At 37.6% G+C, this 24,979-nt stretch overlaps 1 protein-coding gene across 1 annotated transcript; it reads left to right on the top strand.

Annotated features, from left to right (window-relative positions):
• The first annotated feature begins 303 nt into the window (after window positions 1-303).
• On the top strand, window positions 304-24,005 carry LOC129428161 (ras-related protein Rab-37). Its single transcript, XM_055185096.2, has 9 exons — window positions 304-814; window positions 2,415-2,525; window positions 14,906-14,947; window positions 15,803-15,869; window positions 19,657-19,709; window positions 20,441-20,506; window positions 22,150-22,206; window positions 22,312-22,388; window positions 22,897-24,005. The coding sequence occupies exons 1-9, from the start codon at window positions 701-703 to the stop codon at window positions 23,003-23,005; spliced, it is 696 nt and encodes a 231-aa protein (XP_055041071.1). The 5' UTR covers window positions 304-700; the 3' UTR covers window positions 23,006-24,005.
• The last annotated feature ends 974 nt before the right edge of the window (window positions 24,006-24,979 follow it).

Genomic DNA, 24,979 nt, shown 5'->3' on the forward strand with positions numbered 1-24,979 from the left:
CGTCACAAGGTTAGTGTTACTTTTCTAAACGCTGGCCAGGATGGAATAATATCTTTGAAATTGTTAAATCTTTAAAAAAAAAAAACGTATATTACATATTTGTGTTTGTTTTCCTGATACGTAGCTACAACGAGTAGATTAACGACGATTATACTTTTGAAAAAAAAAAAAACATTTTGATATTTGAATGGAAAATCGGTTTTATGAGCCGTGACGCGCCCCCTGGAGAATAACAACTTTATTTCTAATAGTAAAAATGTTTTACCTTGACGCCCATTGGAGGCGACGCGACATATTTGAGCGCTCTCATTATGATAATCAACAAAGCTCTGCGATGATGATGGGGGCGTTCTAGTTGAATCGCGTCGCGCTCGCGGGCGTCGTTCGTAGATCTCCTTCTGTCAATCAGACTCTGATCAGGTCCGATCTGCCACCTGTGGTGTGCCTGACTCACTCGTGCCTGTTGCTTCATGTGTTTTGGAGCGATATGTGTCTGTGATTATGCGCGCGACCGGATGATAACGATCAGGATGAGGACGCTTTGCGGATAGATGCGTTTGTATTCGGTATTCTCCCCGCATGTTTGCTGTTTTTTTCTCTTCCTCCGGCGACATCTGATGAAGTTTTAGATGCACTATGTGATTTGTGATACAGTCTCAAGAAGAACACCGAAAGCGAGCCTCGTTTATTTGTTTCCGCGATGTCAATCAAAAAGCCCACATTGTCGACGGAGAATGGGGTTAAAAACGGGACGTCGAGAAATGTGCTGGAGCGGTGCGCCTCGGTCAACGAGTATTTTGATATTGCCTTCAAGGTGCGAATTTTATGATTATCAGTATTGTCGATGTGCGTGTTGATTTTGTTGTGTTTGTGTATTAGTTGACACTTGTGGCGCGCGCCTGAGTAGTGCTCACTTTTAAGATGCGCAACTTTACTGTAAATGGCAAATATATAAGTGAGTAAATAGTACATTTCTATATAATTATAAAATATAGCAGTAGTTGTCCACTGGTTTTGCCTCAGGACCCACATTTTACATTTTAGCCAACCAATATTGTTTGTTGTATAAAAGTAACAAAAATACATAGCAATAGTTTTACAAAATATTACGGCATACAGCTGCGTCCGATAATGCTTATTTTAAAAATAACATTGTTGAAAATTTACGAAACAGCAGAAATATGATTTACCAGACTAAAAACAAACAAACATCAGGCCAGATGTTGTATTAATATTAGGGCTGCAAAACAATTAATCGTGACGCAGAATAAAAGTTTAGATGATATGTGTATGTGTGTATGTACTGTGATAATAATTACGTATACGTAAATACAAACAGGTGCAAGTATACCATATAAAAAATACATACATAATTATTATACACAGTACACACACATATATGATGTACACAAAAACTTTTATTCTGCAAATGATAAGTCGCGTTTAATCATTTTGCAGCCCTAATTAAAAAAAATAATAAACTTGAATTTGCATCAAAACACAGATTTTGATAGGATTACAACAAAAGTTGAGGGAGGAAAGCATTGCTAGTTCTATTGCATTTTACAAGTTTAAGTCTATTTGATAACTTGACTAACTATGCATGTTTATAATGTGTGTAGAGTATATGATTGGTTGCATTTAATTATTTACATTTAGCTCCTATCGGATCCGGCTGCAACACTGCACTCCCTGTTTTGAATAAATGCATTTCCTCTTCTGATGTTATGTGTGGCTGGTTGAAAGGCCGTGTTGTAATATCTGACTAATATGAAAAGTAGATTGATTTTCCTCGGTAGTAGATAAATATTGACTATGGGAGGGTGAAAGTAGACACACTGGTGTAGTCCGGTCATACAGTCATATCAAACCCGTGGGAATCCAGAATGATCCCTGGAGAAATACATGTTTCGGTTCAATAAGAGAGTAATTAGAGGAGCACGCTTGTCTCTCTTATGTGTTGTGTCATCTTTGTAGTGAATAGAGTTAAGCAACAGTACATCGACTGTTATTACACAATACTGAATGCAACCGAGTTAAGAAAGATGTGTTTCGCAATTTCAGCTTATTGTCTCAAAGTCAACATAAAAATTAAAAATGATTGTATTTGCTTTTACTGATCTCATGCATTCATGTATGTATTTTAAAGAGAAAATAAGTATTCATTTTCCTATTTGAGTGACATCACCAGTCCCTCATACTTTTGTCACCCCATCAACCACATATTTTATAAAAAGTCTTAATAAAGTCCCTCATTACGTTTTTGTATCACTTTAATTGTCCTGATTTACCATCATCACATGTATAGTAGCCAGCAAATGTTGTTTCATAGTATGTTCACTTTGCTATGTTAAAGCGTTCAACCAAACTTGGATGCGTAAACTAAAATGTTTCTCTGACCCGACGTCTTCAAGGTGATGCTGCTGGGCGACTCTGCAGTGGGGAAGACCTGCGTCCTGGTCCAATTTAAAGATGGCGCTTTTCTGGGAGGAAACTTCATCGCAACAGTGGGAATAGACTTTAGGGTAAGACTTCACTTAACATACTGTAGCTCAGTGGTCTACGGGCACAAGGTTGCCCGCCAAAGCACATTCTATTAATAGCCTCAGTTTTAATAATTATTTATGACATATTTTTATATTAGCTTCGCTTCTATGTATGTTTGCATAAAATAAAATCAACGAGTAAAACAAAGAAGTTTTGAGTAGACTATATCAAAATGGTAGCAACCACTCATGTTGGTACTCATATTGTGAAAATCTCACTTTTTCCATGTTTAAGTGCTATAATTGTGTCCCCAGTGCTTCTATTAACCTAGAAAATGTGTAAAAGATACCCAGTAACTTAGTTTTGGTAAACCATTCTCTGCAAGCATGTGAAAAAATAGGTAATGAAAATCTGGCTCCCCTTGTGATGTCAGAAGGGGATAATACAGCCCCTTAATCTGCACTATCCAACCGCGGCACCGCCATTTAGTGCAGAGATCAGCTCATTTGCAAATTTGGCAAATTTTTGCTCACTCCTACAAAGTGGCAATTTTAACCAGCTATAATAAATTATCTATATTGTATTTACCACATTTTTTTTACACGTGAAACATGAACACATGTTATATTGCGCACTGTAAACACAATCAAAACTTCAAAAACACAGAAAGAACGGAACCTTTAATAAACGTTTTTTTTTTCTGAAAGGCCTGAGGGCGGGATTAAGCAGATTTGACACAAAAGTATTTGATGAACGTAGTGTAGGTGCCAAGAGTATTCAGTTACAATCTATATCTAATTTTTGATGGTTTAGTGGCTTTTGCATCTAAACTCATCGGGGTGGTTTCCTGGACAGGAATTAGCTTAAGTCAGGACTAGGCCTTAGTTTAATTTGGAAATATAGCTAGTTTTAACAAACATACCTTACTAAAAACATTACTCGTGTGCAACAAACAAAGGAAACTGATGTATTTTAAAGGCGGAGTGCACGATGTTTGAAAAACGCTTTGGAAAAGGAGACGGGCCGACTACCAAAACACACTTATAGCCAATCAGCAGTAAGGAGCGTGTCTACTAACCGACATCCTTGCCGGGTTGCGTATGTGTGGGGCGGGTCTTTTAAAAGAAGGTCCAGATTCTGTTGGGGTAGGGGCGTGTTTGTTTAGGTGATTTCAAATATCAACATTGGCTTTCAAACATTGTGCACTCCGCCTTTAAGAGATGTCAGTGCACGTCGTTTTCAGTTTGGACAGCTCTTAAAGGAACAGTATGTAGGATTGTGGCCAAAACTGGTACTGCAATCACACAACTGGTGGCCAATAAACAACATGACAACATAAACATCAGTTGAGGGCTGCAACTCCACTTTTTAAATGACAATATCCTGGCCAGACCACTGTTGTCAGTGATATAAGTATTTGAAATTATTTCTTAATGTTTAGAGACATATCAGGGCCATTTTATGATTAATTGATATACATTTCTTACATACTGTTCCTTTAAATTTATTTTAGTCTAGGACTAGTCTAATCTCTGTCCGGGAAACCGACCCATCATGTATTAACCCACTGGAATCCTTTTACTGATGATGGATGGCTTTAAATCCACTATCCAATGCCATTACAATGCCGGGAAGAGCCTGGATATTATTTAATATAAGTCTTCGGCTGAAGAAATAAGTCGTGTACACGTTGACGGCTCAAGGGTGGGTGAATATGTGCTATTATTTGACCGTGGTGATCTATTCCTTTAAGAAGAAGATATTATTCCAGGTTGTGTAACAACAAACATTACCTTCAGAAGGAGCTCAACACTGGACATGAGCGGCTGAAGTTTATTTAAACAAGGTCACTGATCATATCAGATGTTAACAGTGTTTTTCAGTGCCAGCTGTTGTGTAAATCTCTCACAATGTAATTCAACCTTGTTGAAAGATGTGATGGCTAAACCGATATTAGACTTGACAGCAAACACGCGTCTCTAAGTAAACCATATAAAGAGAACATTTACATAGGTACAGCAGCAGAAGACATTATTTATTTATAAGAGACAAAGCAAGGCCCCAAAGCATGATATGGCTTGAAATGCGATTTGTCCCTTTTTAAAACATACATCGAGTGTCCGGCCAATCATCAAGAGGTCTCATCTGAGTGTCAATCTCTTTATTGTCCATAGCAGTGTAACTGTGCAAATGTCTGTGGATTTCTGAAGTGATGTTGATGTGGCGCACCAGCCGATCTGTCAAAGGACTGTGAAGTCATTGTGGCACTCCAAATGTCTTGTGAGTGTTCAGATGTAACAGAGCAATCTGATGCTCTTTCACGTTTCAGTCTGGCTAAATGATTAACACATCGCCCGCCCCACAGCACTCTCTGAGCCTTGAGCTGCATCTGCCAACCCTGGTTAGTACGAGAGAGAGAGAGAGAGAAAGAGAAAGAGATAGAGAGAGGACTTATGCATATATGAAAGCAATGTAGCTGCAGTTTTCATGTACAGTTACAGATGTTTTATGGATTCAGGCTTTACATTTTATCAGTATGTGCATACATTTGGATGCGAATTTGTGACTTCTCTACCTCCTTATGAACTGCAGTATGTGGCAAGTATGTGGCAAGAAGGTTTTCGGTTTGTTCATTTAGGCATAAACAAAGATTTTCTGCATGGTTTTGGTAGTTAATAGCAGTTGGTATTAGCAAAGTCACTTAACGGAAGTTGCAACACTAGGCGGCCGCAAGACTAAAATCCTGATCTCCTCAAATGGTGAAAGAGAGATATATCTTAATTCACAATTAATTTAACAACACATTTCTGACCAACATTTAAACTGTACCAAAACTTGTGTTACTTATGCTTAAATAGCACAAAAAATTGCACCTTTTTCGAAGTTTTAAAGGGGATACACCATGAAAATCTGACATTTTTCACATTTAAGTGCTATCTTTGGGTTCCCAGTGCTTAACCTATTAACCTAGTAAATGTGAAAAGATCAACTCAGTAAAAAAATGGGTCATTAAAATTTGGCTCCCCCTGTGATGTCAGAAGGGGATAATACCACCCTATAATCTGGACTAAACAACCAGAGCATTGGCATTTAGTGCAGGGATCAGCTCATTTGCATTTAAAAGGACACACCCAAAAACAGCACATTTTTGCTCACACCTACAAAGTGGCAGTTTTAACATTATTAGGAACACCTTTTCAGACAGGCTTACTCTCTTTAATTTTTATTTTTTGCCCTGACTGTAATGACCCCACCCTTTTTTTACTTGTTTTTATAATCAATAGTACTAATATGTTATTTTATTGACTGTTTTTTACTTATTGTTTGTTGGAATGTGTGTTTTATTGTTGATTTTGTAAGTGTTGAGAAAGGCGCCCATAAATAAAATGCATTATTATTATTATTATTATTAAGACGGGCCTGGACATGTGCTGGTTTAAGCAGGGGAACCTTCCATGCCATGCATGATTTCAAACCATGATGTCTTAGTGTATTACCAGCAGTAACCTTGGAAACGGTGGTCCCAGCTCTTTTCAGGTCATTGACCAGCTCTTCCCGTGTATTTCTGGCTGGATTTCTCACCTTTCTCAGGATCATTGAGACCCCACGTGGTGAGATCTTGCATGGAGCCCCAGTCCGAGGGAGATTGACAGTCACGTTTAGCTTCTTCCATTTTCTAATGATTGCTCCATCAGTGGACCTTTTTTTCACCAAGCTGCTTGGCAATTTCCCCGTAGCCCTTTCCAGCCTTGTGGAGGTGTACAATTTTGTCTCCAGTGTCTTTGGACAGCTCTTTTGTCTTGGCCATGTTAGTAGTTGGATTCTTACTGATTGTATGGGGTGGACAGGTGTCTTTAAGCAGCTAACGACCTCAAACAGGTGCATCTAATTTAGGATAATAAATGGAGTGGAGGTGGACATTTTAAAGGCAGACTAACAGGTCTTTGAGGGTCAGAATTCTAGCTGAAACAACTACTCCTTCAGATCCATTTGAGTCGCTACTCTGACTGAAAGTCACTGAACACCAGTGGGCGGAGCCAACGATACAATGATGTGCTGTGTCTTTCTCTGGGATAGGTCATATGAAAATTCCTCTATCTATCTATGCAAATTATTTTGTTATTGAAAAGGAAGGCGTTTTAAGGTATGAAGCTTGCGGGATGTATTAATGATACCAAATTCGATTCCTAATGTCATGACCTCTTTAAAGTTGCTATAAATCCCTGCTCGATTATCAAACCTATCATTAGTAAAACTGACCTCATATCAGTATCATTACGATCTCTTGAAAACCAGAACGGATGTAGATTTCCCATTAAATCAGCACTTTGTAAAGTACATACATACAAGGGCTCCGTGCATCCAGCATAAATCATCCATAGCCATCAATTAGTTGTAATGGCTTTCCATTTCTCTGGCATCAGACCTGCACTGCTCTCCTCTCCTCTGCCTCCTACACATCCTCATGCTGAGCAAGTGCTACAAAGAAAAGCCCAAAATAGATGCAGGCTATAGTGCTGCCACTGTGCCATTCAAAAAACTACCAGTGGCGAAACGCCTTGCTGTTTTCCTGAGCCGCTGAAGATAAGATGCTTCGTTTCAAACTAATTTTAGACATCATTGGCAGCCGATTAAAGCGTGTGAGGGTTTCTGGGATATTTGTTTGGACTTCTGTCTCCAAGCTTGCCGCTTTCTTAAGTTGGAAATTGGTTTTTGTAATCTTCACACCACATGTGAAGATTTCAAGCAGATTTTGACCAAGTTTATTTGCAGCTAACCTTCAACTCTTTGCAAGCCACCTGTTAAGATAACAAACTGACTGTTTTGGCTTAAGGGGAAAAATCTATGTGTGGCGTGTGACAAACTTTATAGTAATACAAATATCTTTAATGCCGACTGCAGCATCTTGCTTTATATGTAAAGATGTATATATGCATGATAAATAATGCATAGTATTTAAAATAATATTTGGGGCTAAATACAACTAAAGCTGTGAATTTAAAGGGGATATTTCACAAGACTTTTTAAGATGTAAAAAAAATCTTTGGTGGCCCCAGAGTATGTATGTGAAGTTTTAGCTCAAAATACCATATACACTCACCTAAAGGATTATTAGGAGCACCATACTAATACTGTGTTTGACCCCCTTTGCCTTCAGAACTGCCTTAATTCTACGTGACATTCTTTCAACAAGGTGCTGAAAGCATTCTTTAGAAATGTTGGCCCATATTAATAGGATAGCATCTTGCAGTTGATGGAGATTTGTGGGATGCACATCCAGGGCACGAAGCACCCGTTCCACCACATCCCAAAGATGCTCTATTGGGTTGAGATCTGGTGACTGTGGGGGCCATTTTAGTACAGTTAACTTATTTTCATGTTCAAGAAACCAATTTGAAATAATTCGAGTTTGTGACATGGTGCATTATCCTGCTGGAAGTAGGCATCAGAGGATGGGTACATGGTGGTCATAAAGGGATGGACATGGTCAGAAACAATGCTCAGGTAGGCCGTGGCATTTAAACGATGCCCAGTTGGCACTAAGGGGTCTAAAGTGTGCCAAGAAAACATCCCCCACACAATACACCACCACCACCAGCCTGCACAGTGTTAACAAGGCATGATGGATCCATGTTCTCATTCTGTTTACGCCAAATTCTGACTCTACCATCTGAATGTCTCAACAGAAATCGAGACTCATCAGACCAGACAACATTTTTCCAGTCTTCAACTGTCCAATTTTGTTAAGCTTGTGCAAACTGTAGCCTCTTTTTCCTATTTGTAGTGGAGATGAGTGGTACCCGGTGCGGCCTTCTGCTGTTGTAGCCCATCAGCCTCTAGGTTGTGCGTGTTGTGGCTTCACAAATGCTTTGCTGCATACCTCAGTTGTAACGAGTGGTTATTTCAGTCAAAGTTGCTCTTCTATCAGCTTGAATCAGTCGGCCCATTCTCCTCTGACCTCTAGCATCAACAAGGCATTTTCGCAGATTGTGAAATACTCAAACCGGCCCGTCGGGCACCAACAACCATGCCACGCTCAAAATTGCTTAAATCACCTTTCTTTCCCATTCTGACATTCAGTTTGGAGTTCAGGAGATTGTCTTGACCAGGATCACACCCCTAAATGCATTGAAGCAACTGCCATGTAAATGGTGGATTAGATAGTTGCATTAATGAAAAATTGAACAGGTGTTCCTAATAATCCTTTAGGTGAGTGTATTATGCCCATTAAATGTTTTATCTATATGTTTTATGTTTTGTCTCAGGTGTGCTTAGAATGTGTCTGTGCACTTGATTCATCTCAGCATCTCATCATTATCAATTGCATTAACAATTCTTTTAGTATACATAAATAAACCTCATATAATTTCAGCTGTAGAGTTGTACGTTCACAAACCAGATAAGCCGGTGTGGTGGTTGTTGCGTGTAACCAGTTAGTCATTGCAATAGAAAGAATGTGTCTGTTTTTCTTTGATTATTTTGCAGTTGACAGTCTTTTGTTTTGCCGTGACTCAGACATTCAAGAACGGTTTTTATTGGTTGAATTCATCTTCTTTTCTGCAGCTAGGGACCAAAGTAAACATTTGTCCGTTTTAGCCTCTAGAGATTCTTTAGAGGAACAACAAGACATCTGAGCACGCCTAAAAGCAGTTCTGTCTGAGGTTTTCTTTGTGAGCCAGTTTGATAAAACTGAGCAGAGGCACAATACAGAAATGACTGTGTGCTTATTGAAGCAGTTAATGTTCTTTGCGGATAGCTTTTGTTTCCTTGCTATGTTCAGATTTCATTTTTCCTCGTTGAACTTCCTGGAGGTGTGTTAGAGGTAATCCTGGTGTATAAGATTAGTAAATTGTCAAGAACAAAACCAATGATCTATTTTTACAAATATCAGCAGATGTTACATATCTTATAGGATTAGATGTCTCTCGAATGCAAATTCTGTCATTGTTTACTTACACGAATGTCATTTCATAGCCACATTACTTGATTCAATGAAACACAAGAATGCAAGACAACCGAACGCCCACTTTGCTCTGTTTTTTTAAATGGACCCAAAAAAATCAACATTAAAAAGTCCACTAGATACCAGCTCATCCAACAATCCAATCTTTGTTAATTGCTAAAAATATTTACATTTGCAGTTATATTTACATACAATTTTATTAAAAATAAAGGTGTTTAAAGGATTACTCCACTTTCATTAAAAAAATCCTAATAATTTACTCACCCCATGTCATTCAAGATGTTTGATTTTCTTTGTTCAGTCGAGAAGAAATTAAGTTTTTTGAGGAAAACATTCCAGGATTTTTCTCAATTTAATAGACTTATTGGACTCCAACAGTTTACAGTTTCAATGCAGTTTAAAATTTCAGTTTCAACGCAGCTTCAAAAACGATCCCAAACCAGGCATAAGGCTCTTATCTAGCAAAACATTTGTCATTTATCACAGGAAAAATAAAAAACATGCACTTTTAAACCACAACTTCTCGTCTTGCACTAGCCGTGTGATGCACCAGCGCAACCTTATGTATTATGTTATCACGTCGAAAGGTCACGCATGACGTATGCAAAACTAGCGCTCCAGTGTTTACAAGTGTGGAAAAAGAGGACCATACAGACGTTGTTGTTGTATGTGTAATGATATTAATTAATGTCTTTGTGTCAGTTAATTGTTTAAAATGGTCCGCAAGTGTGCGTTTCACATTTGTAACGCGTGACCTTTCGACGTGATTACGTAATACGTAAGGCCACGCTGGCGCATCACACGGCTAGTGCAATACGAGAAGTGTTGTTTAGAAGTGCATGTTTATTTTCATGGCAAAAATGATGATTGTCTCACTAGATAAGACCCTTATGCCTTGTTTGGGATCGTTTAGAGCCCTTTGAATATGCGTTGAAACTACAATTTTAAACTGCATTTAAACCGTAAACTGTTCAGGTCCACTAACGGTACATTCACAAGGGCCGAAAGTGTTAACGCTTGATGGAAGGCTTGTCTGAAGCGTGGCCAACAGCCAATCATAGTGGCCGCAACACATGCTCCTGTCTTCTATAATCGTAATTGGCTGGCTCTGCCTAGGTTATTTGCATAAGGCGATCTGATTGGCTGACGCACGCGTTGCCGCAAGCAGTGCTTTAAGTGGCCCAAAAGAGGTGTCGGTACTCTATATATATATATTTTTTTGCTGACTAGACTTCTCCTATATTGAAGGGGTTTTATATTTAGAAGTCAACAGACGACCTTGTAAAAAATAAGAAATCTTTTTATACGTTTGTGGATTTGCTTGGGCTAGAAATAGCTACTGAACATAAATAAAATGTTTATTTTATTTATTTTTTATTTAAGGATAGCCCCTTGAGATGATCCATCTCTTTTTCCGGGGGGTCCTAAAGCACAGGGATAGCTGTTTCATATACAACATCACAATACGTCCCACATTATACAACAAACACATAACAATAACACATACCCAATAAACGATTAACAAACACGTCCCCCAACCCTGTTCCCTCAGAATCCTCGCCTTTTTAATGATGACATAATATTTTACATTAGATAAGTTTACATTAGATAAACATTAAGTCACTATCCTTTGTAAGATTTCACATAATTCATACAAGTTATTTAGTATGAATTAATACAACATATACATATTTCTGATACATATACAAGATAGACATTCATCTGTAGTAAGAAAGAATACCAAACATGATATTTATGATATAGTACATCAGTAACAAGTGCAAGGCGTATTTAAATAAAAGTATAATGAAGATTTATACAGTTGTAGTGTCGTTATAGAATGAAGAGCAGCTGGCAAATTATTCCAGTCTGACGCAGCCTTAAAACAAAAGGCCTTCTTTCCCGTTTCTCTTTTAACTGAAAGATAGGAGATGTTAAATTCCTAACTAAGAGCATGTGATGATCTAAATGGTACCAGGTATTGTTTCAGATAAAAAGGAAAATCATCATAAATGCACTTAAAGATTAACATTAACCAATGGAATATTCTCCTTTCTTTCGGCTGCAGCCAATTAAGAGAATTATACATTAAGCAGTGATGAGTATTGTAATGACACTTTAAAACAAATCTGCATAGTGAGTTAGTTAATATAGTTATAGGTTTAAGGGCAGACTCTGTTGCATTTTGGTAAATTACATCCCCATAATCAATTATTGGCAGAATAAGTTGCTGTACTATTCTTTTCCTAATCAATTGTGTAAAGCTATTGATTGATCTGTAGAGCTGACCAAGACTTTTAGTTATATAACCAATGTGTGGTTTAAAGGTAAGTTCTGGGTCAACCCACACCCCCAGATATTTAAAAGAGTTTGTACTTTCAAGTTGTTTCCATCTGATAAATATATGGTCATGCTCTGCAGATTTAGACCCGGGCACTTTGAAAAAAGCATACTGAAAGATTTTTTATTATTTAAAATAAGATTATGCTGAGTGAGCCAAGATTGTATTTGATGAAAATCAAACTGAAGTGTATATTATGTACATTTTTGTTTGAGATATAGATAACGGTGTCGTCAGAATATAGATGGATTTTACATTTTTCTATTATTTTAGACATATCATTTATGTAAATTGAAAATAGTAAGGGCCCCAGAGATGAGCCTTGTGGAACACCTTTCGTAATTATGTTAGTCTCCGAAGATTCACCCTGTACCATAACAAATTGTTTTCGACAATGTAGATATGAATTGAACCAGAGTAGTACCTCTCTGGAGGCACCAATTGAGTAATGGGGCTTTCACATAGGAAGCGGTGTGTGCGCTGTGCTATGAAACCCATTCATTTCAATGGCTTGCGCCGCGCGAGGGCGGTTTGTTCTTGCGTCGAGCTGTTGGGTTTAACTTTTGCGCTGCGCTCTGTGACGATTACCCGCGCGGCCAATAGAAACGGGGCATTCAAACAAGCAAAATGGACGAAAAGCTTATACTCGGAATTCCCGGAGCTTTATAATACAAGTTTATGCTCCTAGAGACATCGGAAGGAAAGCAGTGTCATGGAAAAACATAGCAATTCAAGTTGGCATGTCAGGTGTGTTTTAAGTCAAGTAGCTTGTTGTAGGTAAGTTAGGCAGCTTAAAGTTACGTGAAATGGAGACGGGCAACATCAGTCTCTGTATTCCTCATCGACTATTTATTTACCGCAAATATAAACACTGTAGTAATTTATTGAAAACCCCGCCTACTTTGGTCTGGCCATCAGAGCACAAAATCGCTTGGCTGCGCTGAACACAGCGGCGAGCGCAGCGCACACCCTATGTGAAAGCCGCATAAAGCTTGTCCAGCAAAAGGTAGTGGTTAACAGTGTCAAAAGCTTTGTTGAAATCTATAAAAATTGCCCCAGTAGACTCTTACTTATCCAAACCTGTATAGATATCATTGGTGAGATTAAGTAAAGCTGTTGTTGTTGAGTAGTTATGTATAAACCCTGATTGACAGGGAGATAAAATATTATTATTGTTGACATATGATGATAATTGATTAAAGATTAGTTTTTCAAATATCTTTTGGACAGCACATATAATTGAGATAGGTCTATAATTGTTAATGTCTGTAGAATCCCACCCTTTAAACACTGGTGTTACTCTGGCTCATTTCCAGATTGAGAGCTGTGAATTGGTTATAAGAGACTAGTTAATGAGCTCTGCCAAGGGATACATAAGAATATTATCAGCATATTTTATAAATTTTGTGCAAAAGGAGTTTGAAAAAATACCCTTAGAAAGAGCTACCGTAGAAAGAGCTATTGAACATAAATAAAATGTGCATTTTCAGCATGGTTAAATGCTAAAACTAGTTGTTCAGATAGAAAGAGCTTGAAAAAACTTTGACACCAAGACCATGTCTATGGGTTAAAAATAACAAAATACTGGCCATTTGAAACACAAATGTCATCACTTTACTTTGTCCCATTGTTTTCCATTTTGCAGGTGGTGAAACTCCTGTGCGCGTCATTCAAATTCATTGAAATTTCGTTCACTTGTAGTTTAGCAATTCAACTAAATGTCTATTACAATTTCAAGAATGTTTAGGAAATCCGAAGTTGCGTCGAGGGGAACCAAACTGACAGCCACGACAGCGGAGATTGTCACGTACCTACAAATGGGTATTGGATAAAGCTTGCGTCTGCCACGCAGCGTTATCATTCTGGCTTGGTGGGATGTCAGCCAGCGAGTCCTTTGATTCTGACCTTCTTTTACTACTCACAGTCTAAAACAAGGAGGGCATATTAAGTGTTCATTGTTTTTTAATTTTACCCGAGCAGCTATGGTTGCACGTTTCACAAAAAACACACACCTCTCCAGACCACGTTGACACTGACTGACAGCAGCAAAAGCGACGCATGCGCTTTTAACTTGTAAAACTTCTAGGGTGTATGGGTAATGTAGTCTCTGCTCTCGGTGGGACGAATTAGGAAGCGTACATTGTGAAGGGCGCTCTGAAAAGCGGCAGCGCAGCCAAATGATTAAATTAAACCTTTGATTTAAACAGATGTGCAAATGAGCGTTCCGGTACGCTAAAAGCACGTTCTGGGCGCACGGAGAGGTGGTGGTACCCTCAAGAGCTATATTTGGTATACTGAGTACCGGCACTACCGGCCCACTTAAAGCACTGGCCGCGAGCAACGGCAGTGACGCAACGCCGACGGATCCACAATTCAGTTCGACAACGCATGACATCACCCATTAAAAGTGAATGATAAGCGTCAACGCTTACGCCCCATGTGAATGTAACGTTAAATCCACTATATGGATAAAAATCCTGTTTTCCTAAAGAAGAACTGTTGCTTTTATACTTTTAATGGTAAATGTTTTTTGTGTAACCAAAATTATTTAGGATGCTTGGAAGATTGGATTTGACCAATTACACACTTCATTGAAATGAAACCCCAGTGATTTTTCTTTTTGTTCTGTCAGTATGAATTCATTTGGATTCAATTAAAGCTCGGTCTAAATTGTACTCGGTGACCTCTGCCATGCTTGGACATCTGTAGATGATAATTACTCATCTTTGAAAATCTCACTTCCATTTGTGCGAGTGACGTTTTCCTTCATAATTTCAATGCCATTTGGTGCATCAAATAGTCTGATAGGTCATTTTCTCTCAGTGCAGAAGGTGCGATTTTAAAACATTTGGTTCACAAAGGAAGTAACGGTGGTTGACGTCAACAGGAAATTAAGCACGGAGCTGGTCTGTTATTTCATCTGCACTATATAATTAAGTCTAAGTTGAGAGTCTGACACAAAAGCAAATAGCACATTTACAGATCTGACTTTAGTAGTAGATAAATTGTTTGGTGGTTTAGTTTCCTTTAATAAAATAGAAAGGATTTTTTTAAACGATGTACTGTTTTCGTAATTTCTTTTTAATAGCTGTTTTTTTCTGTGTTGTCTGTAGAATAAGGTGGTCACGGTGGATAACATGAAGGTCAAACTCCAGGTATGTAACCACAAGTTTCAGAGAAAAAATATATATTTGTAATTTTATAATTATAATTTTTTGGTTGGAAATGGACTCGATGCACAGATGCAAGATCAAATTCATCACATTCATTTTAAATAACTCGAGGCCGCAAATATTACCCGACCCGTGTCTGATGCGCACGTGAAACTTTTAGACCTGAACCTGCTCGGGTCGGACCTCAGGTTTTCAGATTTATGTGTACCCGTGATGACCTCTATTATGCAGACTGAGTTGTTTTAGTCTTGAGTTGATAGCTAGTTATTATTGGTAATGTTTGCTAAGACATGCATTACGTAGGGTTAGTGATCTGATACATTAAACTTAATATAAATAGATACATGTACTTCCTGTGTGTCGTGTATCATACAGTCATTTGGCTTGTTGAAGAATTGTGCCATTATTTTAATAAGGTATCTGACTCGGGCTGACAATAAATGGGTGAAAAACTCCCTAGAGTAATAAAAAGTAACAACATGGAAACATCTCAACACATTGAGCAACTACACAGCAACGCTTTAAAAACCAGACAGCCCACCTCAGGAACTGCATGGCAACATCCTAAAAACCACATAGAAACACTCCTGGCTACCAATCAGCATCAGTTTGCATTTTCTCATTCCTGTTTAAGGATTAACTTTATGCAAAAACACAACTTTGCTGAGTCCAGCTATGTGTGAAAGCTATGCGATGTGTAAACCTCATTCCTGGATTTCAAATGATGTTCTTCCTGTTTCAGATTTCTGTTTTTGTTAAATAGACCAAAATGTAAAAGTTTTTGTCAATGAAGCTGTTTAAAAATGTTTTTTACGTGTTATCTATTCTCTGCTCCAGATTTGGGACACGGCAGGACAGGAGAGATTTCGCAGTGTTACTCATGCATATTACAGAGATGCTCAGGGTAAATATGTCTCTTCTGTTGTTAACTTTACAGCTATCTTTACCAAAGATGTTTACACGACAACGATTTCAATCATAAATGAAAATGGTGGTTTTTATGCGGTTTGGCTCTTTGTTTATACAACGATGGCGTTTTGGGGTCTTGAAAAAGCATAATGCTGTGTTTACACCAACCGCGTATGAGGTTTCAAAATTGGGTCTACCACGCCTAGTTTGCCGCTTGAACAGTTTGAATGCATTCGCGCGTCTAGAGCGAAGTAGACGCACAGAAAAAGCAAGCATTTAACGCGCATCAGAGGCGAAATCCGCTTCTTGTGGGAGGGGCAAGTGCTATGCGGTTGTCTGTTTGCAAGATGTCTGATGTTGATCGTGCATTTATCGAGAGAGTTAGGTTTGTATTTGGTCACCTTACTATAGGGGGAAAATAAACGGCGCGGGTAGATAATCGTCACGTGACTCAAAAGTGAAATGTGTATTTACAACTTACCAGGTTGCCCAAAGTCCTCACTAGCTGCGTTTACATGGACATTTGTAATCCGTTTAAATGATCAATCTGAATAAAAATGCTCCATGTAAACACCTCAATCGGACTAAAAAGTGCCAATCTGATTAAAAATCTAATCCGCTTGTTAGGGGTGGTTTATACCGTTTGTAATCCGCTCAAAAGGACATGTATACACTTGATCGGATGGATAACTGAAACTGAGAGGCTCTGCGCATGTGCCATCTTCTTTTCTTTTAATGGCGGTTGGCAAACCCACTGAAAGGTGCATTTCCGCCACCTACAGGACGGGAGTGTGGAGCATATTCACACGTGCAATGACGTAGAATTGCTGTAATGACATGTGACGCAAATAACTCGAGTTTGTTTTGCTGAAGGAAGTCACAAGAAGTGATTGTCTTGTTAATCTTGTTCCTATTATCCGTCCAATTCCCCATAAAGTGATACAAGACAGCGTTGTCCGGTCAGTCCATGATTTATTCTCTGATCCACAAACGCGTGTGTTTGGACTCGCTCTCGCGAACGGTCTCTGCAGCACCGCGTGAAGTAAAATACGCTTTTTGGGCACACGTGAATGGGTGTTTTTGCTACTGCTTTATAATCAGTGAGGCACAAAGCAAATCTTGAAACAGCGTGAAACTATATTTGTGCAATGTGGGCATGTCAAATGATCAAATCTGATGTAAATCTTGTGTCATATAAACACGCACATCAATCCGATCACATTATTAAGTGTTCATGTAAACGCTATGATAGGATTTATTAATCGGAAGGATTTTAATCCGATGAAGGCAAAATGTGTCCATGTAAACGTAGCTACTGACACTCTTCCAACCGAGGTCCTTTTTATTCCTGTCTCTATAGACCCCTTCAAAGTTTGTAAACATTGAATGACTATCGGGTGCGCGCGCAGCATGGGGTCAAACTGTTCATACCATCCAGGCTTTATAATTTAATCTAACAGGGCTGAAAAATGATGACTTACCTCAAATGAAGTGAACACAAAAAACACAAGCCTCTTTGATATTTGTATTGTTCCAGTCTGCACGTTAATTGCTTGCAGCTGCAGATGTTGTATTTTTTTGTTTTTGAGATTCTGCATGAATCGCGAAAACTTAACGAAAGACCTGGTGCGATTTTCACAACCCACGACGTAAGTAGGCATTTTTGACGATACCGAATAATACGCAACTCTATCTGCTGTAATGGCTTTTCTGACCCTGACATGCGCAGTGGAAACTGCCTGTGACGTGAACCGTGAAGGGGTCTATAGAAATAAGAACTCCGGGTGAATGAGTGACTTCAGGCGGGGCTGCCGCCACAGCTGCAAGCAGGCTCCTGATTGGTTAACGTGGTGCGAAAACTCGGGCGCCAGGCGCAAATTCGCATCAAATGCAAAAAGCACCATTCGCTCAAACGAGGCAGAATTGCGTTTACAGCGCCGCGCTAAACGCCTCATTCGCGTCGTGAGACCTCCAGACGCGCATCAACGCATCTTCACATTGACTTAACATTGAAATCACTCGCGCTTGACGACTCTACCGCAGCTGGTGTAAACAGGTTTCAAAGTAAACGTTTTTGATAACAATGCCTAATCGATCTGTGATAATGGTGACGTCATTCAGTCTATTCACTGGAGTATAACCAGAATAAAAGTCTATTCACTGAAGTATAACCAGAATAAACATGATGCAAGTTTATTAACGCTTCTCCAACAAAGTTTACAAAATGTTATCGCTTTATAGTCACTTCCTGTATAGTTTTTGCACTTTTATCATGTCTCTCTTACCTGACACACCTTAGGTGCATCCCAAATTGCATACTCATGCACTATACTATGACATTTTCTAGTATAAATATTATAAGCAGTGTGTGTTCCCACTGAAAATACCAAAAAAAGAAACCAAAAAGTTGCTGCTTTGCTTATGTAACGAAGGTGAGGTGGGGCTATCAGATGCCGTGAGAGAGAGCAAAGTTTACCTGCTGAGATGCTTACACCTCATGTACTGTATAATAATATAAAAAACATAATAATATAAAATCGAAATTATATATCAACAATATTTTATTTATCATAATTATAGCCTAGTATTTGATTATAGCAAACGTGATTATTAAGTTCATGTGGAAGGTTTTTTAGTACAAAACTTTTTGTTGAATGATGATGATTGGTTCGTGAAAGCGTCCATATTTGTGCGTACGCATGCTTGGTGAATGAGACCCAATGTATTAGCTCTGAAATGGCTTAAGTTTTTATCCGGACTGGCAATGACTGAGCAAACAGTGTCTAATTAAATTCAAAATGTTTCATGAAATTAAACCAGGTAGAACCAGCACGTTTCCAAAGTGTTTAAAAATTATTCATAATATGAAACGAGGCAATGTTAGCACCTCATATAAAAGTCATAAATCCAATATTTCGTCGTTAATTTGGTATTTTATCATCTGTAGCAGGGTCAGTGACAAAAATGGTTTGAGAAACTCAAAAATCCTTTTAAAAAAACTTGTTTTAAAAGCACACATCAGGTTTATTTCAATGCACAGTGTATTTATGTTGATTTTATGCAATAAAAAATTACATTTGCACCATTTTTATGAAAGTTAAGACAGAATGGACCTAAAAATGTCAAATGGTGTAACCGCCAATTGCGCCAAAGAATAAGAAATATTAAATATTTTATCCACCTTGATGGCATGTAAGCGTAATCATAAAAAAAACATTTTAAAATATCACAAGAAAATACTTTTTGTTAGTTATTATTTAATGTAAATTTTAATGCGTTTTTTTAATATTTGTCCTGACATATGCTGAAAACAGCTTTGTTTTCTTAATAATCTTTGACAAATGATGTAAAAATGCATGAAAAAAATCATATTACACTAAACTAGATGATTATATTTTATTCCACATTTTTTTATGAATATATTTATATAAAAATACTAGTTACACCAATTGACACAGACCGGTTACACCACATTGACATTTTTGCAATCATCACCCAAATATTCTTTCAAAATGAAATAAAACCAGAAATGTTTTACTTGGTCCTCAAAAAAGAGAATGTATGATAGTAATCTGAAATTTTATTTTGAAATTTTAACCCTTTTAAATTTAATTGAACCATACAGACACAAAATAATAATGTCACACACTGACCCAGCAAATCTGTTGTAGGTATGGTGACAATTTACAGTGAATATACGATGAGTACATAGCGTCTCTAGTCTTACAGTAAATGTGTGATTTAATCTTACATTATGATTATACTTCTTTACTCCATCACAGCTCTACTGCTGCTGTATGACATCACAAGAAAGTCTTCGTTTGACAACATCAGAGTAAGACACAAACTTTCAACTCACTTCTCATTGGTCAGCAATCCCAGCAAGCAATAGTGTCATTTCACTTTCTAGGTTAGACCCAGCTATGAGTAACCAAAAACCCATCTTGAATTTGGTTAATTTTTTTCCAAAATAACCCGTGACCTGTATAATTTTCCATCAACAGCGATTACAAGATGTTTGGTTGTATTTATTTATTAATTTGTTTTCATTTCAAGACATAATTTTGAATTCTGAAATCATTCATAAAATATTTATTTATTATCTCAAATGAATATTTTTTGTCTGTTTACTTATGTAATAACCTCCACTGTCTGTACACAAGTACTGCATTATTAAATAGTAAATGCTATGTTATGCAGTACCTTTGACTTTTAGGATTTATCATCTTTTGAAATGTCAATGTCATCATTCCAGTTTTATCACACAGGAAGGATGACGATTTTAAACTAAGACAAAGCAATACCACAAAACACAGTGTTTATAAAACCAACCGGTTATACGTCTTCATGATTTTCTAATCTGTTAAAATGATCAGTTTATTAAATGTATCTGATATGTTAGGACATAAACAGACGAAAACCTTCAGCATACTTCACTGCTGCAAAGAAATGACCAAAAAATCCTGTAGATCTTCCCATTATCTGTTTTTTGTTATCCCAAGACATGTGACAATGTAAAACTGTCTATATTGAAGTGATCTTGTTTGCATGTGTATCACTATGTAGGCCTGGCTGACTGAAATCTATGAGTATGCACAGAAGGATGTGGTCATCATGTTGCTTGGCAACAAGGTAAGTGGGACTTCCTGAAAGAAGTGAAAGGAGATGAACAGCCCCCCTTATGAGGCACAGATCATGTACAAATGCATGCACACACAGACTCACACGCAGGGCTGCTTGGTTTGATTTATTTGTTGTTTCATTGTCTTTTATATCTATAAAATTAACATTTTAATCACATGCCTTTGGTTTCCTGTCATTTCATCTGTCTGTGTGCAGTTGTGGTTTTGCATTGAATTAAATAGCGCCCCCTAATGGTATAATGAAGCCTTTAAATACTGTACTGTAAATACAAATGAAGTAGAGAATAATGTAGAGTTTAAAGTATTGAGTTTTGTTAGTAATCAACATTATTCCACACTCTATAAAACATTGGGTTAAAACACCCAAAATAGATAAATATAAACTAAACTAATTAGCTGGGTTGTTAGTTTTATTTTTTAATCTAAAAATTATTTTTATTTGAACATTGGGTTAATTTTAGTTCATAAATGGGTTAATATAATATTTTGGGGGCTGTCAAAAGATTAATCGCATACAAAATAAAAGGTTTTTTTGCATATGTGTGTGCACTGTTAGTAATTATTATGTATATATAAATACACATAAACATGTATACAATTAAGAAAAATGTAACACACACACAACACACACAGTGAGGAAAATAAGTATTTGAACACCCTGCTATTTTGCAAGTTCTCCCACTTAAAAATCATTGAGGGGTCTGAAGTTGTCATCGTAGGTGCATGTCCACAGTGAGAGACATAATCTAAAAAAAATGTATGATTGTGATGTGATGACCACATGACTTTCTCCCACGAATCCTCTGGATCATCCAAATGGTCATTGACAAACTTAAGACGGGCCTGGACATGTGCTGGTTTAAGCAGGGGAACCTTCCGTGCCATGCATGATTTCAAACCATGACGTCTTAGTGTATTATCAACAGTAACCTTGGAAACGGTGGTCCCAGCTCTTTTCAGGTCATTGACCAGCTCCTTCCATGTAGTTCTGGGCTGATTTCTCACCTTTCTTAGGATCATTGACACCCCACGAGGTGAGATCTTGCATGGAGCCCCAGTCCGAAAGAGATTGACAATCATGTTTAGCTTCTTCCATTTTCTAATGATTGCTCCAACAGTGGACCTTTTTTCACCAAGCTGCTTAGCAATTTCCCCATAGCCCCTTCCAGCCTTGTGGAGGTGTACAATTTTGTCTCTAGTGTCTTTGGACTGCTCTTTGGTCTTGGCCATGTTAGAAGTTGCATTCTTACTGATTTTATGGGGTGGACAGGTGTCTTTATGCAGCTAACGACCTCAAACAGGTGCATCTAATTTAGGATAATAAATGGAGTGGAGGTGGACATTTTAAAGGCAGACTAACAGGTCTTTGAGGGTCAGAATTCTAGCTGATAGACAGGTGTTCAGGTGCTTATTTGCAGCTGTATCATACAAATGAATAGTTGAAATATCATACATTGTAGCGTTTGAGTGAACTGTACAACTTGTATTTAATCCTGAACATTGCAGTTGTAAAAGAAGTCTTATTCAATGTGTATAAGTTTTATTCATTGGACCTTTGCTTTTCTCGATTCACATGTGAAATCTCTTTCTGTAAATCTCATTTCCATTTGATATGTGATTGTATTTCAACAGTCAGACATGGCTGCAGAGAGGGTCATCACACACGAGGAGGGCCAGAAATTGGCTAAGGTATAAGATCATCACACCTGTTTTATGTATTACAAATGATTAGTAAAGACTTGATTTGCATCTTTTTGCATTTACCAACAATGCTTCGGGTTTTCTTTGATGTAGGAATACGGAGTCCCTTTCATGGAGACAAGTGCCAAGACAGGAGTCAATGTTGAACTCGCTTTTCAAGCCATAGCAAGGTAAGAGACTTAAACAATGAATAGATGATGCTAACAAAGACAATAGTGATTACGACAATATGCAATATTAAAGCTGCACTGTGTAACTTTAGAAGGATCTCTTGATAGAAATGCAATATAATCTACATAACTATATTATCAGTGGTGTATAAAGGCTTTTATTACCTGAAAATGAGACTGGGTTTTTTCCGCTTACATGGAAGTCGCCATTTTGTGCCGCCATGTTTTTACATTAGCTCTAACTGCTCTACAAACTGTTCGTTTTGTCTTATACAACGACATGTTTGTCCTGTAGTGGCTACCGTAGCTTCTCTATGCGTTTCGGTAAACGGTGGACTGAGCCGTCAGTTGCAATTCACAATCTTACTGCTAGATGTCGCTAAATTCTACACACTGCACCTTTAAGAGCACCTTGCAACTGCTTAGCGACCATCTAAAAGGCCCTAATAACTGTCTCTCAACCAAACGTTACTGCTGTAGTTATGATGTCAATGCGGTTTCCATACAGGGAACTAAAGCACAGAAGTGCCCAGCAGCCCCACGAACCCAAATTCAAGATTCACGATTACATCGAATCCCAGAAGCAAAAGTCGAGCTGCTGCGGCGGAGTCGTGTGATCTCCAGAGGGATATTTGTATACGGAAATGTGCGTGCATTGTTTCAGTGTATCCAGACCCCTGAACCCAGTTTGCTTTCATCATTAAGGAATACACAGCCAAATACTGCTGGAGCTAATAAGTACATCACGGTAATAAGAGTTGATGTTGCTTTACAAAAACGGTATTTATCCAGGTGTGTACAGTATCTAGGTGTGTCTGAGTGTGTGTTTGTTTGTGTATTGTGGTTCACAGGTTTTTTTGATGATTATGGTCACTTACAGTACGTGCACAACGTTTAAATATTATATGGCACGCAAATGTGCTCAAACTGGGCAGTGAGCTTGTGTCCGTAGAGTGTTTTTATATCAAATCGAGTGTCGAAACGTTACCATGGTTTAATATATGTTTACAATCAGTGTATATTGACTTGAAAACAATCATAGCTTGACCTAGTCCGGCTTTATATATAACTTTTTCTTAGCTTTGCATACGTACGAGCATGTCATACATTCATGCCTCTCACCTTCGCTGTATGATTGTTTGGTACGGATATTAATATGTAATAATGTATATGAATCTGAAGTGTACAATAATGTTTGGATTGTTTTGTCTCATCTAAATGTTTTGTTTGATATCACACCAGTTCATCACTAAGTGCCATGAGGAGGTCCATTGTAACGCCATATACTAATTGTTTTGTAACAGAATGGTTTTTGGGTTCAGTCTTTTAGGATTTTTTCTAAATAACATTTTAAGGTTTAAAGCCACATGATGGCGGTGTTACACATTAAGAACTGCAAATAAATAAAGAGCTTAACAATTTTATTGTTGCCTTACTTTTTAGATTCATATGTGCCCTGTTGTTGTATCAGAGTTTAAATTACTTTCAGTGGACATCAGGTTTCACTACAAATACGAGAATATGAAATTGAATGTGAATGATAAAATGCTTGTGTTGTGTTGTTCATTGTAAATTTCTCTGCATTAAAGCAATTGAATAAACGTAAGTGTTATTTGATCTTGGCGTGACAATGTGTAGACTGATGTTGGCTGTTATATGTTTGCTTTGTCGCATTATGAAACCTTTGACTTTGTAAAGGACCTGTATTTGTCTTTAAGCTCACAGCTGTGAGCAAAAAAAGGTCCTGTTCAGAGAACCCTATGACACTATTATCCACACAATCTAATACACTTTAAATCCTGCAGTTTATGTGTAGCATGTTAGATTAAGTTTAATTATGTTTACATAACTAAAAATTAGCTTTTTTTAACCCAGGATAGTTAAAGGAACAGTATGTAGGATTGTGGCCAAAACTGGTATTGCAATCACAAAACTTGTGGCTAAAACTGGTACTGCAATCACACAACTGGTGGCCAATACACAACATGACAACATAAACATCAGTTGAGGGCTGCAACTTTACTTTTTAAATGACAATATCCTGGCCGGAACACTGTTGTCAGTGATATAAGTATTTGAAATGAAAATGATTTCTTAATGTCTAGTGACATATCAGGGCCATTTTATGATTAATTGATATACATTTCTTACATACTGTTCCTTTAATTTCCCACATACTGATGTAACCAGAAGTCATCTTTCTTATCTTGATTTAAAATGTATTCGAGACAATTGGATTTTTAGCAAACTATAAACAGTTCATTTTAAACGCTGAACAAGTAACACAACAAAAAATGTGATGGGTTACATATTTAAAATACTATTTTGTTCCCCCAACTTGGGTATAGAAGTATAAAAATTAAAGAATAGTACTGGAATTTTAATTTAAATGAAAATTTTTTAAGACAGATTTAAACTAGATAAAAAAGTAAAAAATGGTCTCTAACAGGGGCCGTACCCTTTAAAGGGGTCCTAATGTGCACCATTCAGTGTACCATGTGTACCTTAGAGGTACTTATATGAACTTTTTTGAAAGGGTACCAGGGACTATTTTTTTCTTGAAACCAAATGAACAACAAATACCAATCTGT

Source organism: Misgurnus anguillicaudatus, chromosome 19 (genome assembly GCF_027580225.2).
Source record: "Misgurnus anguillicaudatus chromosome 19, ASM2758022v2, whole genome shotgun sequence".
Taxonomy (NCBI): domain Eukaryota; kingdom Metazoa; phylum Chordata; class Actinopteri; order Cypriniformes; family Cobitidae; genus Misgurnus; species Misgurnus anguillicaudatus.

Coding starts and splice junctions, on each gene's coding strand:
- LOC129428161 (XM_055185096.2), top strand. CDS start 701: ATGTCAATCAAAAAGCCCACATTGTCGACGGAGAATGGGGTTAAAAAC. Junction 14,948..15,802: donor ACATGAAGGTCAAACTCCAG/GTATGTAACCAC, acceptor TCTCTGCTCCAG/ATTTGGGACACGGCAGGACA. Junction 22,207..22,311: donor AGGGCCAGAAATTGGCTAAG/GTATAAGATCAT, acceptor TCTTTGATGTAG/GAATACGGAGTCCCTTTCAT.